Source organism: Rhyacophila brunnea, unplaced genomic scaffold, assembly GCF_057557595.1.
Source record: "Rhyacophila brunnea isolate RB1 unplaced genomic scaffold, BYU_Rbru_1.0 scaffold_13, whole genome shotgun sequence".
In the NCBI taxonomy this organism is placed as follows: Eukaryota; Metazoa; Arthropoda; class Insecta; order Trichoptera; family Rhyacophilidae; genus Rhyacophila; species Rhyacophila brunnea.
Window position 1 is genome coordinate 10,284,307 of NW_028232785.1, and position 18,400 is coordinate 10,302,706.

The 18,400-nt window shown below is 32.9% G+C and overlaps 1 protein-coding gene across 1 annotated transcript in view; it reads left to right on the plus strand.

Annotated features, from left to right (window-relative positions):
* Positions 1-18,400, plus strand: part of LOC147076452 (uncharacterized) — an 88,799-nt gene that overhangs the window by 41,764 nt on the left and 28,635 nt on the right. Inside the window, exons 20-31 of the mRNA XM_085940273.1 lie at positions 893-1,018; positions 2,442-2,567; positions 3,989-4,114; positions 5,537-5,662; positions 6,791-6,916; positions 8,340-8,465; positions 9,887-10,012; positions 11,435-11,560; positions 12,982-13,107; positions 14,529-14,654; positions 16,076-16,201; positions 17,623-17,748. Of these exons, the coding sequence (XP_085796399.1) occupies positions 893-1,018; positions 2,442-2,567; positions 3,989-4,114; positions 5,537-5,662; positions 6,791-6,916; positions 8,340-8,465; positions 9,887-10,012; positions 11,435-11,560; positions 12,982-13,107; positions 14,529-14,654; positions 16,076-16,201; positions 17,623-17,748 (1,512 nt within the window). The remainder of the gene's footprint in view (positions 1-892; positions 1,019-2,441; positions 2,568-3,988; positions 4,115-5,536; positions 5,663-6,790; positions 6,917-8,339; positions 8,466-9,886; positions 10,013-11,434; positions 11,561-12,981; positions 13,108-14,528; positions 14,655-16,075; positions 16,202-17,622; positions 17,749-18,400) is intronic.

An 18,400-nucleotide genomic window follows, 5' to 3' on the forward strand; every position in this document is an offset into this window, starting at 1 on the left:
AAATGCACGCTATTGATACAGCGTGTGCTTATTGTTCTTTATTTGTAAATCCCATTAGATTTTGACAACATGACAAAGTGTAGTGAGATGATATATCATGCATCAAAAGTTTAGGCAATAAATGGATAAGGTACTCTTTTATTATATATTTTTAGAAATCTGTTAGTTACTTATCTAATTATTAATAATAAAATTAAGGTTCGCATGCATTGCTTCGAAGTGACACGGTACCTTCATTTTATACAAGAGTATAAAATTAAGGGAGTTTCTCGACTAATATAACTTTTCTGATCTACATTCTGTGTTACATTTTGTTATGTAGAAACCCCAATTCAATTTTGTATAATCTTATTGAAGATTTTAATAGGATGCATTTGGAATCAAGTAAGACCTGCGTCGACGCACGTAAATAATTGCAGTGTCATGTGTCTGACCGTCAACACAGTCATGAGAGGCCGTATTACAATCATCACTCCAGACGGTACACATCCTGGGATAAAAAACTGTCTGAATACGAAACAGCACATTAATCATCACTTTTTGATTAGAGTTTAGTGATAGGTTAGAAAAATCTCGCTTTCATAACATGTCTGTGTGAGAGTTTCACCTAAAAATGAAATAATAGTCGATACAAAGTTATTTAGAAGTGTTAGTCCTTAAAATCAGCATAAAAATTCTTTTTTTCAATACCCCTCTCTTACATTTTCCCTCCAATTAGGTTTTTTTTTCAGTCCCTTTAGAAACGTAAAATAGGAGTTGTACTGCATATTTGCCATGATTTATGTATTTTATAATAGTTTAATATATTATTGTCTCAAGTCCATTCTTACTCATTTAATGAATTCGAAAAGTTCACAATTAATATAATTCAAATGTTTTAAACATCTTTTAGGGTAAACATGAAGAGGCAGTACAACACAAACAACGAGCGTTAAAGATCTACGAAGCTAAGTTGGAAACAAACGATCCAATACTCGCCGAGATCAACCTTAGTTTGGGCGTTACTTACCATGAACAGGTACTAACACTTTATTGTCTATTGGTCCTAGATTGTCGTAAAATAAAATAAGAATATTAGGACTCATTGTTGTGGTTTTCCTACAGAATTAATATCCACTTTTCATGTCTGTGTGAGAGTTTCACCTTAACTTCCTAAATTTTAAGGTCGAAGTCTTGGCCATTTTGCAATAAATTATTGTCGTCGAAGGTAAAATCGAAAAGACTATCACATGTATCGCGTTCTATTTAGAGCCCTACTTGCAATTAGTGTGATCCTCGAAGCATATCAACTTCTTTATTTTATTCAATCCAACATGCATGTTGATGAAATCCCCTAAAATGCGGAGTCTTGTATGCAGCGCTAGAAATGTAAGCGTGTACAAATTAATGCAGTATACAAACTGGTTCGCGGAACCCTGAAATCTCTAAAAGTGAAAAACTACAATATTTTGAAATTTTAAGTAAGATTTTGCATCATAGTTAATATTAATATAACGAAACTTTTACGAGGGAGGAACATTTTTGTAGCAACAAGGGATTGACACTATAAAATGCACGCTATTGATACAGCGTGTGCTTATTGTTCTTTATTTGTAAATCCCATTAGATTTTGACAACATTACAAAGTGTAGTGAGATGATATATCATGCATCAAAAGTTTAGGCAATAAATGGATAAGGTACTCTTTTATTATATATTTTTAGAAATCTGTTAGTTACTTATCTAATTATTAATATTAAAATTAAGGTTCGCATGCATTGCTTCGAAGTGACACGGTACCTTCATTTTATACAAGAGTATAAAATTAAGGGAGTTTCTCGACTAATATAACTTTTCTGATCTACATTCTGTGTTACATTTTGTTATGTAGAAACCCCAATTCAATTTTGTATAATCTTATTGAAGATTTTAATAGGATGCATTTGGAATCAAGTAAGACCTGCGTCGACGCACGTAAATAATTGCAGTGTCATGTGTCTGACCGTCAACACAGTCATGAGAGGCCGTATTACAATCATCACTCCAGACGGTACACATCCTGGGATAATAAACTGTCTGAATACGAAACAGCACATTAATCATCACTTTTTGATTAGAGTTTAGTGATAGGTTAGAAAAATCTCACTTTCATAACATGTCTGTGTGAGAGTTTCACCTAAAAATGAAATAATAGTCGATACAAAGTTATTTAGAAGTGTTAGTCCTTAAAATCAGCATAAACATTCTTTTTTTCAATACCCCTCTCTTACATTTTCCCTCCAATTAGGTATTTTTTTTCAGTCCCTTTAGAAACGTAAAATAGGGGTTGTACTGCATATTTGCCATGATTTATGTATTTTATAATAGTTTAATATATTATTGTCTCAAGTCCATTCTTACTCATTTAATGAATTCGAAAAGTTCACAATTAATATAATTCAAATGTTTTAAACATCTTTTAGGGTAAACATGAAGAGGCAGTACAACACAAACAACGAGCGTTAAAGATCTACGAAGCTAAGTTGGAAACAAACGATCCAATACTCGCCGAGATCAACCTTAGTTTGGGCGTTACTTACCATGAACAGGTACTAACACTTTATTGTCTATTGGTCCTAGATTGTCGTAAAATAAAATAAGAATATTAGGACTCATTGTTGTGGTTTTCCTACAGAATTAATATCCACTTTTCATGTCTGTGTGAGAGTTTCACCTTAACTTCCTAAATTTTAAGGTCGAAGTCTTGGCCATTTTGCAATAAATTATTGTCGTCGAAGGTAAAATCGAAAAGACTATCACATGTATCGCGTTCTATTTAGAGCTCTACTTGCAATTAGTGTGATCTTCGAAGCATATCAACTTCTTTATATTATTCAATCCAACATGCATGTTGATGAAATCCCCTAAAATGCGGAGTTTTGTATGCAACGCTAGAAATGTAAGCGTGTACAAATTAATGCAGTATACAAACTGGTTCGCGGAACCCTGAAATCTCTAAAAGTGAAAAACTACAATATTTTGAAATTTTAAGTAAGATTTTGCATCATAGTTAATATTAATATAACGAAACTTTTACGAGGGAGGAACATTTTTGTAGCAACAAGGGATTGACACTATAAAATGCACGCTATTGATACAGCGTGTGCTTATTGTTCTTTATTTGTAAATCCCATTAGATTTTGACAACATGACAAAGTGTAGTGAGATGATATATCATGCATCAAAAGTTGAGGCAATAAATGGATAAGGTACTCTTTTATTATATATTTTTAGAAATCTGTTAGTTACTTATCTAATTATTAATATTAAAATTTAGGTTCGCATGCATTGCTTCGAAGTGACACGGTACCTTCATTTTATACAAGAGTATAAAATTAAGGGAGTTTCTCGACTAATATAACTTTTCTGATCTACATTCTGTGTTACATTTTGTTATGTAGAAACCCCAATTCAATGTTGTATAATCTTATTGAAGATTTGAATAGGGTGCATTTGGAATCAAGTAATACCTGCGTCGACGCACGTAAATTGCAGTGTCATGTGTCTGACCGTCAACACAGTCATGAGAGGCCGTATTACAATCATCACTCCAGACGGTACACATCCTGGGATAATAAACTGTCTGAATACGAAACAGCACATTAATCATCACTTTTTGATTGGAGTTTAGTGATAGGTTAGAAAAGTCTCGCTTTCATAACATGTCTGTGTGAGAGTTTCACCTAAAAATGAAATAATAGTCGATACAAAGTTATTTAGAAGTGTTAGTCCTTAAAATCAGCATAAACATTCTTTTTTTCAATACCCCTCTCTTACATTTTCCCTCCAATTAGGTTTTTTTTTTCAGTCCCTTAAGAAACGTAAAATAGGGGTTGTACTGCATATTTGCCATGATTTATGTATTTTTATAATAGTTTAATATATTATTGTCTCAAGTCCATTCTTACTCATTTAATGAATTCGAAAAGTTCACAATTAATATAATTCAAATGTTTTAAACATCTTTTAGGGTAAACATGAAGAGGCAGTACAACACAAACAACGAGCGTTAAAGATCTACGAAGCTAAGTTGGAAACAAACGATCCAATACTCGCCGAGATCAACCTTAGTTTGGGCGTTACTTACCATGAACAGGTACTAACACTTTATTGTCTATTGGTCCTAGATTGTCGTAAAATAAAATAAGAATATTAGGACTCATTGTTGTGGTTTTCCTACAGAATTAATATCCACTTTTCATGTCTGTGTGAGAGTTTCACCTTAACTTCCTAAATTTTAAGGTCGAAGTCTTGGCCATTTTGCAATAAATTATTGTCGTCGAAGGTAAAATCGAAAAGACTATCACATGTATCGCGTTCTATTTAGAGCCCTACTTGCAATTAGTGTGATCCTCGAAGCATATCAACTTCTTTATTTTATTCAATCCAACATGCATGTTGATGAAATCCCCTAAAATGCGGAGTCTTGTATGCAGCGCTAGAAATGTAAGCGTGTACAAATTAATGCAGTATACAAACTGCTTCGCGGAACCCTGAAATCTCTAAAAGTGAAAAACTACAATATTTTGAAATTTTAAGTAAGATTTTGCATCATAGTTAATATTAATATAACGAAACTTTTACGAGGGAGGAACATTTTTGTAGCAACAAGGGATTGACACTATAAAATGCACGCTATTGATACAGCGTGTGCTTATTGTTCTTTATTTGTAAATCCCATTAGATTTTGACAACATGACAAAGTGTAGTGAAATGATATATCATGCATCAAAAGTTTAGGCAATAAATGGATAAGGTACTCTTTTATTATATATTTTTAGAAATCTGTTAGTTACTTATCTAATTATTAATATTAAAATTAAGGTTCGCATGCATTGCTTCGAAGTGACACGGTACCTTCATTTTATACAAGAGTATAAAATTAAGGGAGTTTCTCGACTAATATAACTTTTCTGATCTACATTCTGTGTTACATTTTGTTATGTAGAAACCCCAATTCAATTTTGTATAATCTTATTGAAGATTTTAATAGGATGCATTTGGAATCAAGTAAAACCTGCGTCGACGCACGTAAATAATTGCAGTGTCATGTGTCTGACCGTCAACACAGTCATGAGAGGCCGTATTACAATCATCACTCCAGACGGTACACATCCTGGGATAATAAACTGTCTGAATACGAAACAGCACATTAATCATCACTTTTTGATTAGAGTTTAGTGATAGGTTAGAAAAATCTCGCTTTCATAACATGTCTGTGTGAGAGTTTCACCTAAAAATGAAATAATAGTCGATACAAAGTTATTTAGAAGTGTTAGTCCTTAAAATCAGCATAAACATTCTTTTTTTCAATACCCCTCTCTTACATTTTCCCTCCAATTAGGTTTTTTTTTCAGTCCCTTTAGAAACGTAAAATAGGAGTTGTACTGCATATTTGCCATGATTTATGTATTTTATAATAGTTTAATATATTATTGTCTCAAGTCCATTCTTACTCATTTAATGAATTCGAAAAGTTCACAATTAATATAATTCAAATGTTTTAAACATCTTTTAGGGTAAACATGAAGAGGCAGTACAACACAAACAACGAGCGTTAAAGATCTACGAAGCTAAGTTGGAAACAAACGATCCAATACTCGCCGAGATCAACCTTAGTTTGGGCGTTACTTACCATGAACAGGTACTAACACTTTATTGTCTATTGGTCCTAGATTGTCGTAAAATAAAATAAGAATATTAGGACTCATTGTTGTGGTTTTCCTACAGAATTAATATCCACTTTTCATGTCTGTGTGAGAGTTTCACCTTAACTTCCTAAATTTTAAGGTCGAAGTCTTGGCCATTTTGCAATAAATTATTGTCGTCGAAGGTAAAATCGAAAAGACTATCACATGTATCGCGTTCTATTTAGAGCCCTACTTGCAATTAGTGTGATCCTCGAAGCATATCAACTTCTTTATTTTATTCAATCCAACATGCATGTTGATGAAATCCCCTAAAATGCGGAGTCTTGTATGCAGCGCTAGAAATGTAAGCGTGTACAAATTAATGCAGTATACAAACTGGTTCGCGGAACCCTGAAATCTCTAAAAGTGAAAAACTACAATATTTTGAAATTTTAAGTAAGATTTTGCATCATAGTTAATATAATTATAACGAAACTTTTACGAGGGAGGAACATTTTTGTAGCAACAAGGGATTGACACTATAAAATGCACGCTATTGATACAGCGTGTGCTTATTGTTCTTTATTTGTAAATCCCATTAGATTTTGACAACATGACAAAGTGTAGTGAGATGATATATCATCTCATCATCATCTATCAAATTGCAGTGTCATGTGTCCGACCGTCAACACAGTCATGAGAGGCCGTATTACAATCATCACTCCAGACAGTACACATCCTGGGATAATAAACTGTCTGAATACGAAACAGCACATTAATCATCACTTTTTGATTGGAGTTTAGTGATAGGTTAGAAAAGTCTCGCTTTCATAACATGTCTGTGTGAGAGTTTCACCTAAAAATGAAATAATAGTCGATACAAAGTTATTTAGAAGTGTTAGTCCTTAAAATCAGCATAAACATTCTTTTTTTCAATACCCCTCTCTTACATTTTCCCTCCAATTAGGTTTTTTTTTTTAGTCCCTTTAGAAACGTAAAATAGGGGTTGTACTGCATATTTGCCATGATTTATGTATTTTATAATAGTTTAATATATTATTGTCTCAAGTCCATTCTTACTCATTTAATGAATTCGAAAAGTTCACAATTAATATAATTCAAATGTTTTAAACATCTTTTAGGGTAAACATGAAGAGGCAGTACAACACAAACAACGAGCGTTAAAGATCTACGAAGCTAAGTTGGAAACAAACGATCCAATACTCGCCGAGATCAACCTTAGTTTGGGCGTTACTTACCATGAACAGGTACTAACACTTTATTGTCTATTGGTCCTAGATTGTCGTAAAATAAAATAAGAATATTAGGACTCATTGTTGTGGTTTTCCTACAGAATTAATATCCACTTTTCATGTCTGTGTGAGAGTTTCACCTTAACTTCCTAAATTTTAAGGTCGAAGTCTTGGCCATTTTGCAATAAATTATTGTCGTCGAAGGTAAAATCGAAAAGACTATCACATGTATCGCGTTCTATTTAGAGCCCTACTTGCAATTAGTGTGATCCTCGAAGCATATCAACTTCTTTATTTTATTCAATCCAACATGCATGTTGATGAAATCCCCTAAAATGCGGAGTCTTGTATGCAGCGCTAGAAATGTAAGCGTGTACAAATTAATGCAGTATACAAACTGGTTCGCGGAACCCTGAAATCTCTAAAAGTGAAAAACTACAATATTTTGAAATTTTAAGTAAGATTTTGCATCATAGTTAATATTAATATAACGAAACTTTTACGAGGGAGGAACATTTTTGTAGCAACAAGGGATTGACACTATAAAATGCACGCTATTGATACAGCGTGTGCTTATTGTTCTTTATTTGTAAATCCCATTAGATTTTGACAACATGACAAAGTGTAGTGAGATGATATATCATGCATCAAAAGTTTAGGCAATAAATGGATAAGGTACTCTTTTATTATATATTTTTAGAAATCTGTTAGTTACTTATCTAATTATTAATATTAAAATTAAGGTTCGCATGCATTGCTTCGAAGTGACACGGTACCTTCATTTTATACAAGAGTATAAAATTAAGGGAGTTTCTCGACTAATATAACTTTTCTGATCTACATTCTGTGTTACATTTTGTTATGTAGAAACCCCAATTCAATTTTGTATAATCTTATTGAAGATTTTAATAGGATGCATTTGGAATCAAGTAAGACCTGCGTCGACGCACGTAAATAATTGCAGTGTCATGTGTCTGACCGTCAACACAGTCATGAGAGGCCGTATTACAATCATCACTCCAGACGGTACACATCCTGGGATAATAAACTGTCTGAATACGAAACAGCACATTAATCATCACTTTTTGATTGGAGTTTAGTGATAGGTTAGAAAAGTCTCGCTTTCATAACATGTCTGTGTGAGAGTTTCACCTAAAAATGAAATAATAGTCGATACAAAGTTATTTAGAAGTGTTAGTCCTTAAAATCAGCATAAACATTCTTTTTTTCAATACCCCTCTCTTACATTTTCCCTCCAATTAGGTTTTTTTTTTCAGTCCTTTTAGAAACGTAAAATAGGGGTTGTACTGCATATTTGCCATGATTTATGTATTTTATAATAGTTTAATATATTATCGTCTCAAGTCCATTCTTACTCATTTAATGAATTCGAAAAGTTCACAATTAATATAATTCAAATGTTTTAAACATCTTTTAGGGTAAACATGAAGAGGCAGTACAACACAAACAACGAGCGTTAAAGATCTACGAAGCTAAGTTGGAAACAAACGATCCAATACTCGCCGAGATCAACCTTAGTTTGGGCGTTACTTACCATGAACAGGTACTAACACTTTATTGTCTATTGGTCCTAGATTGTCGTAAAATAAAATAAGAATATTAGGACTCATTGTTGTGGTTTTCCTACAGAATTAATATCCACTTTTCATGTCTGTGTGAGAGTTTCACCTTAACTTCCTAAATTTTAAGGTCGATGTCTTGGCCATTTTGCAATAAATTATTGTCGTCGAAGGTAAAATCGAAAAGACTATCACATGTATCGCGTTCTATTTAGAGCCCTACTTGCAATTAGTGTGATCCTCGAAGCATATCAACTTCTTTATTTTATTCAATCCAACATGCATGTTGATGAAATCCCCAAAAATGCGGAGTCTTGTATGCAGCGCTAGAAATGTAAGCGTGTACAAATTAATGCTGTATACAAACTGGTTCGCGGAACCCTGAAATCTCTAAAAGTGAAAAACTACAATATTTTGAAATTTTAAGTAAGATTTTGCATCATAGTTAATATTAATATAACGAAACTTTTACGAGGGAGGAACATTTTTGTAGCAACAAGGGATTGACACTATAAAATGCACGCTATTGATACAGCGTGTGCTTATTGTTCTTTATTTGTAAATCCCATTAGATTTTGACAACATGACAAAGTGTAGTGAGATGATATATCATGCATCAAAAGTTTAGGCAATAAATGGATAAGGTACTCTTTTATTATATATTTTTAGAAATCTGTTAGTTACTTATCTAATTATTAATAATAAAATTAAGGTTCGCATGCATTGCTTCGAAGTGACACGGTACCTTCATTTTATACAAGAGTATAAAATTAAGGGAGTTTCTCGACTAATATAACTTTTCTGATCTACATTCTGTGTTACATTTTGTTATGTAGAAACCCCAATTCAATGTTGTATAATCTTATTGAAGATTTGAATAGGGTGCATTTGGAATCAAGTAATACCTGCGTCGACGCACGTAAATTGCAGTGTCATGTGTCTGACCGTCAACACAGTCATGAGAGGCCGTATTACAATCATCACTCCAGACGGTACACATCCTGGGATAATAAACTGTCTGAATACGAAACAGCACATTAATCATCACTTTTTGATTGGAGTTTAGTGATAGGTTAGAAAAGTCTCGCTTTCATAACATGTCTGTGTGAGAGTTTCACCTAAAAATGAAATAATAGTCGATACAAAGTTATTTAGAAGTGTTAGTCCTTAAAATCAGCATAAACATTCTTTTTTTCAATACCCCTCTCTTACATTTTCCCTCCAATTAGGTTTTTTTTTTCAGTCCCTTAAGAAACGTAAAATAGGGGTTGTACTGCATATTTGCCATGATTTATGTATTTTTATAATAGTTTAATATATTATTGTCTCAAGTCCATTCTTACTCATTTAATGAATTCGAAAAGTTCACAATTAATATAATTCAAATGTTTTAAACATCTTTTAGGGTAAACATGAAGAGGCAGTACAACACAAACAACGAGCGTTAAAGATCTACGAAGCTAAGTTGGAAACAAACGATCCAATACTCGCCGAGATCAACCTTAGTTTGGGCGTTACTTACCATGAACAGGTACTAACACTTTATTGTCTATTGGTCCTAGATTGTCGTAAAATAAAATAAGAATATTAGGACTCATTGTTGTGGTTTTCCTACAGAATTAATATCCACTTTTCATGTCTGTGTGAGAGTTTCACCTTAACTTCCTAAATTTTAAGGTCGAAGTCTTGGCCATTTTGCAATAAATTATTGTCGTCGAAGGTAAAATCGAAAAGACTATCACATGTATCGCGTTCTATTTAGAGCCCTACTTGCAATTAGTGTGATCCTCGAAGCATATCAACTTCTTTATTTTATTCAATCCAACATGCATGTTGATGAAATCCCCTAAAATGCGGAGTCTTGTATGCAGCGCTAGAAATGTAAGCGTGTACAAATTAATGCAGTATACAAACTGGTTCGCGGAACCCTGAAATCTCTTAAAGTGAAAAACTACAATATTTTGAAATTTTAAGTAAGATTTTGCATCATAGTTAATATTAATATAACGAAACTTTTACGAGGGAGGAACATTTTTGTAGCAACAAGGGATTGACACTATAAAATGCACGCTATTGATACAGCGTGTGCTTATTGTTCTTTATTTGTAAATCCCATTAGATTTTGACAACATGACAAAGTGTAGTGAAATGATATATCATGCATCAAAAGTTTAGGCAATAAATGGATAAGGTACTCTTTTATTATATATTTTTAGAAATCTGTTAGTTACTTATCTAATTATTAATATTAAAATTAAGGTTCGCATGCATTGCTTCGAAGTGACACGGTACCTTCATTTTATACAAGAGTATAAAATTAAGGGAGTTTCTCGACTAATATAACTTTTCTGATCTACATTCTGTGTTACATTTTGTTATGTAGAAACCCCAATTCAATTTTGTATAATCTTATTGAAGATTTTAATAGGATGCATTTGGAATCAAGTAAGACCTGCGTCGACGCACGTAAATAATTGCAGTGTCATGTGTCTGACCGTCAACACAGTCATGAGAGGCCGTATTACAATCATCACTCCAGACGGTACACATCCTGGGATAATAAACTGTCTGAATACGAAACAGCACATTAATCATCACTTTTTGATTAGAGTTTAGTGATAGGTTAGAAAAATCTCGCTTTCATAACATGTCTGTGTGAGAGTTTCACCTAAAAATGAAATAATAGTCGATACAAAGTTATTTAGAAGTGTTAGTCCTTAAAATCAGCATAAACATTCTTTTTTTCAATACCCCTCTCTTACATTTTCCCTCCAATTAGGTTTTTTTTTCAGTCCCTTTAGAAACGTAAAATAGGAGTTGTACTGCATATTTGCCATGATTTATGTATTTTATAATAGTTTAATATATTATTGTCTCAAGTCCATTCTTACTCATTTAATGAATTCGAAAAGTTCACAATTAATATAATTCAAATGTTTTAAACATCTTTTAGGGTAAACATGAAGAGGCAGTACAACACAAACAACGAGCGTTAAAGATCTACGAAGCTAAGTTGGAAACAAACGATCCAATACTCGCCGAGATCAACCTTAGTTTGGGCGTTACTTACCATGAACAGGTACTAACACTTTATTGTCTATTGGTCCTAGATTGTCGTAAAATAAAATAAGAATATTAGGACTCATTGTTGTGGTTTTCCTACAGAATTAATATCCACTTTTCATGTCTGTGTGAGAGTTTCACCTTAACTTCCTAAATTTTAAGGTCGAAGTCTTGGCCATTTTGCAATAAATTATTGTCGTCGAAGGTAAAATCGAAAAGACTATCACATGTATCGCGTTCTATTTAGAGCTCTACTTGCAATTAGTGTGATCTTCGAAGCATATCAACTTCTTTATATTATTCAATCCAACATGCATGTTGATGAAATCCCCTAAAATGCGGAGTTTTGTATGCAACGCTAGAAATGTAAGCGTGTACAAATTAATGCAGTATACAAACTGGTTCGCGGAACCCTGAAATCTCTAAAAGTGAAAAACTACAATATTTTGAAATTTTAAGTAAGATTTTGCATCATAGTTAATATTAATATAACGAAACTTTTACGAGGGAGGAACATTTTTGTAGCAACAAGGGATTGACACTATAAAATGCACGCTATTGATACAGCGTGTGCTTATTGTTCTTTATTTGTAAATCCCATTAGATTTTGACAACATGACAAAGTGTAGTGAGATGATATATCATGCATCAAAAGTTGAGGCAATAAATGGATAAGGTACTCTTTTATTATATATTTTTAGAAATCTGTTAGTTACTTATCTAATTATTAATATTAAAATTTAGGTTCGCATGCATTGCTTCGAAGTGACACGGTACCTTCATATTATACAAGAGTATAAAATTAAGGGAGTTTCTCGACTAATATAACTTTTCTGATCTACATTCTGTATTACATTTTGTTATGTAGAAACCCCAATTCAATGTTGTATAATCTTATTGAAGATTTGAATAGGGTGCATTTGGAATCAAGTAATACCTGCGTCGACGCACGTAAATTGCAGTGTCATGTGTCTGACCGTCAACACAGTCATGAGAGGCCGTATTACAATCATCACTCCAGACGGTACACATCCTGGGATAATAAACTGTCTGAATACGAAACAGCACATTAATCATCACTTTTTGATTGGAGTTTAGTGATAGGTTAGAAAAGTCTCGCTTTCATAACATGTCTGTGTGAGAGTTTCACCTAAAAATGAAATAATAGTCGATACAAAGTTATTTAGAAGTGTTAGTCCTTAAAATCAGCATAAACATTCTTTTTTTCAATACCCCTCTCTTACATTTTCCCTCCAATTAGGTTTTTTTTTTCAGTCCCTTAAGAAACGTAAAATAGGGGTTGTACTGCATATTTGCCATGATTTATGTATTTTTATAATAGTTTAATATATTATTGTCTCAAGTCCATTCTTACTCATTTAATGAATTCGAAAAGTTCACAATTAATATAATTCAAATGTTTTAAACATCTTTTAGGGTAAACATGAAGAGGCAGTACAACACAAACAACGAGCGTTAAAGATCTACGAAGCTAAGTTGGAAACAAACAATCCAATACTCGCCGAGATCAACCTTAGTTTGGGCGTTACTTACCATGAACAGGTACTAACACTTTATTGTCTATTGGTCCTAGATTGTCGTAAAATAAAATAAGAATATTAGGACTCATTGTTGTGGTTTTCCTACAGAATTAATATCCACTTTTCATGTCTGTGTGAGAGTTTCACCTTAACTTCCTAAATTTTAAGGTCGAAGTCTTGGCCATTTTGCAATAAATTATTGTCGTCGAAGGTAAAATCGAAAAGACTATCACATGTATCGCGTTCTATTTAGAGCTCTACTTGCAATTAGTGTGATCTTCGAAGCATATCAACTTCTTTATATTATTCAATCCAACATGCATGTTGATGAAATCCCCTAAAATGCGGAGTTTTGTATGCAACGCTAGAAATGTAAGCGTGTACAAATTAATGCAGTATACAAACTGGTTCGCGGAACCCTGAAATCTCTAAAAGTGAAAAACTACAATATTTTGAAATTTTAAGTAAGATTTTTCATCATAGTTAATATTAATATAACGAAACTTTTACGAGGGAGGAACATTTTTGTAGCAACAAGGGATTGACACTATAAAATGCACGCTATTGATACAGCGTGTGCTTATTGTTCTTTATTTGTAAATCCCATTAGATTTTGACAACATGACAAAGTGTAGTGAGATGATATATCATGCATCAAAAGTTGAGGCAATAAATGGATAAGGTACTCTTTTATTATATATTTTTAGAAATCTGTTAGTTACTTATCTAATTATTAATATTAAAATTTAGGTTCGCATGCATTGCTTCGAAATGACACGGTACCTTCATTTTATTCAAGAGTATAAAATTAAGGGAGTTTCTCGACTAATATAACTTTTCTGATCTACATTCTGTGTTACATTTTGTTATGTAGAAACCCCAATTCAATGTTGTATAATCTTATTGAAGATTTGAATAGGGTGCATTTGGAATCAAGTAATACCTGCGTCGACGCACGTAAATTGCAGTGTCATGTGTCTGACCGTCAACACAGTCATGAGAGGCCGTATTACAATCATCACTCCAGACGGTACACATCCTGGGATAATAAACTGTCTGAATACGAAACAGCACATTAATCATCACTTTTTGATTGGAGTTTAGTGATAGGTTAGAAAAGTCTCGCTTTCATAACATGTCTGTGTGAGAGTTTCACCTAAAAATGAAATAATAGTCGATACAAAGTTATTTAGAAGTGTTAGTCCTTAAAATCAGCATAAACATTCTTTTTTTCAATACCCCTCTCTTACATTTTCCCTCCAATTAGGTTTTTTTTTTCAGTCCCTTAAGAAACGTAAAATAGGGGTTGTACTGCATATTTGCCATGATTTATGTATTTTTATAATAGTTTAATATATTATTGTCTCAAGTCCATTCTTACTCATTTAATGAATTCGAAAAGTTCACAATTAATATAATTCAAATGTTTTAAACATCTTTTAGGGTAAACATGAAGAGGCAGTACAACACAAACAACGAGCGTTAAAGATCTACGAAGCTAAGTTGGAAACAAACGATCCAATACTCGCCGAGATCAACCTTAGTTTGGGCGTTACTTACCATGAACAGGTACTAACACTTTATTGTCTATTGGTCCTAGATTGTCGTAAAATAAAATAAGAATATTAGGACTCATTGTTGTGGTTTTCCTACAGAATTAATATCCACTTTTCATGTCTGTGTGAGAGTTTCACCTTAACTTCCTAAATTTTAAGGTCGAAGTCTTGGCCATTTTGCAATAAATTATTGTCGTCGAAGGTAAAATCGAAAAGACTATCACATGTATCGCGTTCTATTTAGAGCTCTACTTGCAATTAGTGTGATCTTCGAAGCATATCAACTTCTTTATATTATTCAATCCAACATGCATGTTGATGAAATCCCCTAAAATGCGGAGTTTTGTATGCAACGCTAGAAATGTAAGCGTGTACAAATTAATGCAGTATACAAACTGGTTCGCGGAACCCTGAAATCTCTAAAAGTGAAAAACTACAATATTTTGAAATTTTAAGTAAGATTTTGCATCATAGTTAATATTAATATAACGAAACTTTTACGAGGGAGGAACATTTTTGTAGCAACAAGGGATTGACACTATAAAATGCACGCTATTGATACAGCGTGTGCTTATTGTTCTTTATTTGTAAATCCCATTAGATTTTGACAACATGACAAAGTGTAGTGAGATGATATATCATGCATCAAAAGTTGAGGCAATAAATGGATAAGGTACTCTTTTATTATATATTTTTAGAAATCTGTTAGTTACTTATCTAATTATTAATATTAAAATTTAGGTTCGCATGCATTGCTTCGAAGTGACACGGTACCTTCATTTTATACAAGAGTATAAAATTAAGGGAGTTTCTCGACTAATATAACTTTTCTGATCTACATTCTGTGTTACATTTTGTTATGTAGAAACCCCAATTCAATGTTGTATAATCTTATTGAAGATTTGAATAGGGTGCATTTGGAATCAAATAATACCTGCGTCGACGCACGTAAATTGCAGTGTCATGTGTCTGACCGTCAACACAGTCATGAGAGGCCGTATTACAATCATCACTCCAGACGGTACACATCCTGGGATAATAAACTGTCTGAATACGAAACAGCACATTAATCATCACTTTTTGATTGGAGTTTAGTGATAGGTTAGAAAAGTCTCGCTTTCATAACATGTCTGTGTGAGAGTTTCACCTAAAAATGAAATAATAGTCGATACAAAGTTATTTAGAAGTGTTAGTCCTTAAAATCAGCATAAACATTCTTTTTTTCAATACCCCTCTCTTACATTTTCCCTCCAATTAGGTTTTTTTTTTCAGTCCCTTAAGAAACGTAAAATAGGGGTTGTACTGCATATTTGCCATGATTTATGTATTTTTATAATAGTTTAATATATTATTGTCTCAAGTCCATTCTTACTCATTTAATGAATTCGAAAAGTTCACAATTAATATAATTCAAATGTTTTAAACATCTTTTAGGGTAAACATGAAGAGGCAGTACAACACAAACAACGAGCGTTAAAGATCTACGAAGCTAAGTTGGAAACAAACGATCCAATACTCGCCGAGATCAACCTTAGTTTGGGCGTTACTTACCATGAACAGGTACTAACACTTTATTGTCTATTGGTCCTAGATTGTCGTAAAATAAAATAAGAATATTAGGACTCATTGTTGTGGTTTTCCTACAGAATTAATATCCACTTTTCATGTCTGTGTGAGAGTTTCACCTTAACTTCCTAAATTTTAAGGTCGAAGTCTTGGCCATTTTGCAATAAATTATTGTCGTCGAAGGTAAAATTGAAAAGACTATCACACGTATCGCGTTCTATTTAGAGCCCTACTTGCAATTAGTGTGTTCGAAGCATATCAACTTCTTCATTTTATTCTATCCAACATGCGTGTTGATGAAATCCCCTAAAATGCAGAGTCTTGGAGATTCTCAACTGTGTCGCGGAACCCTGAAATCTCTAAAAGTGAAAAACTACAATATTTTGAAATTTTAAGTATGATTTTGCGTCATAGTTAATATTAATATAACGAAACTTTTACGAGGGAGGAACATTTTTGTAGCAACAAGGGATTGACACTATAAAATGCACGCTATTGATACAGTGTGTGCTTATTGTTCTTTATTTGTAAATCCCATTAGATTTTGACAACATGACAAAGTGTAGTAAGACGATATATCATGCATCCAAAGTTTAGGCAATAAATTTAATGGATAAGGTACTATTTTAATATATATTTTTAGAAATCTGTTAGTTACTTACCTAATTATTAATATTAAGAGTGAGGTTCGCATGCATTCCTTCGGAGTGGCACATAATATAACAAAATTAAAAGAGTATAAAATGAAGGGAGTTTCTCGACTAATATAACTTTTCTGATCTACCTTCTGTGTTACATTTTGTTATGTAGAAACTCCAATTTAATTTTGTATAATCTTATTGAAGATTTTAATAGGATGCATTTGGAATCAAGTAAGACCTGCGTCGACGCACGTAAATTGCAGTGTCATGTGTCTGACCGTCAACACAGTCATGAGAGGCCGTATTACAATCATCACTCCAGACGGTACACATCCTGGGATAATTAACTGTCTGAATACGAAACAGCACATTAATCATCACTTTTTGATTGGAGTTTAGTGATAGGTTAGAAAAGTCCTGCTTTCATAACATGTCTGTGTGAGAGTTCAACTAAAAATGAAATAATAGTCGATACGAAGTTATTGTTTGTAATGTCATAGAGTGCCATGCAGAACCGAGCTTAGAAGTGTTAGTCCTTAAAATCAGCATCCACATTCTTCTTTTCAATACCCCCCTTTTACATTTTCCCTCCAATTAGGTTTTTTTTTTCAGTCCCTTTAAAAACGTAAAATAGGGGTTATACTGTATATTTGCCATGATTTATGTATTTTATAATAGTTTAATATATTATTGTTTCAAGTCCATTCTTACTCATTTAATGAATTCAAAAAATTCTACAATTAGTATAATTCAAATGTTTTAAACATCTTTTAGGGTAAACATGAAGAGGCAGTACAACACAAACAACGAGCGTTAAAGATCTACGAAGCTAAATTGGAAACAAACGATCCAAAACTCGCCGAGATCAACCATCGTTTAGGCGATACTTACCATGCACAGGTACTAACACTTTATTGTCTATTGGTCCTAGATTGTCGTAAAATAAAATAAGAATATTAGGACTCATTGTTGTGGTTTTCCTACAGAATTAATATCCACTTTTCATGTCTGTGTGAGAGTTTCACCTTAACTTCCTAAATTTTAAGGTCGAAGTCTTGGCCATTTTGCAATAAATTATTGTCGTCGAAGGTAAAATCGAAAAGACTATCACATGTATCGCGTTCTATTTAGAGCCCTACTTGCAATTAGTGTGATCCTCGAAGCATATCAACTTCTTTATTTTATTCAATCCAACATGCATGTTGATGAAATCCCCTAAAATGCGAAGTCTTGTATGCAGCGCTAGAAATGTAAGCGTGTACAAATTAATGCAGTATGCAAACTGGTTCGCGGAACCCTGAAATCTCTAAAAGTGAAAAACTACAATATTTTGAAATTTTAAGTAAGATTTTGCATCATAGTTAATATTAATATAACGAAACTTTTACGAGGGAGGAACATTTTTGTAGCAACAAGGGATTGACACTATAAAATGCACGCTTTTGATACAATGTGTGCTTATTGTTCTTTATTTGTAAATCCCATTAGATTTTGACAACATGGCAAAGTGTAGTAATACGATATATCATGTATCCAAAGTTTAGGCAATAAA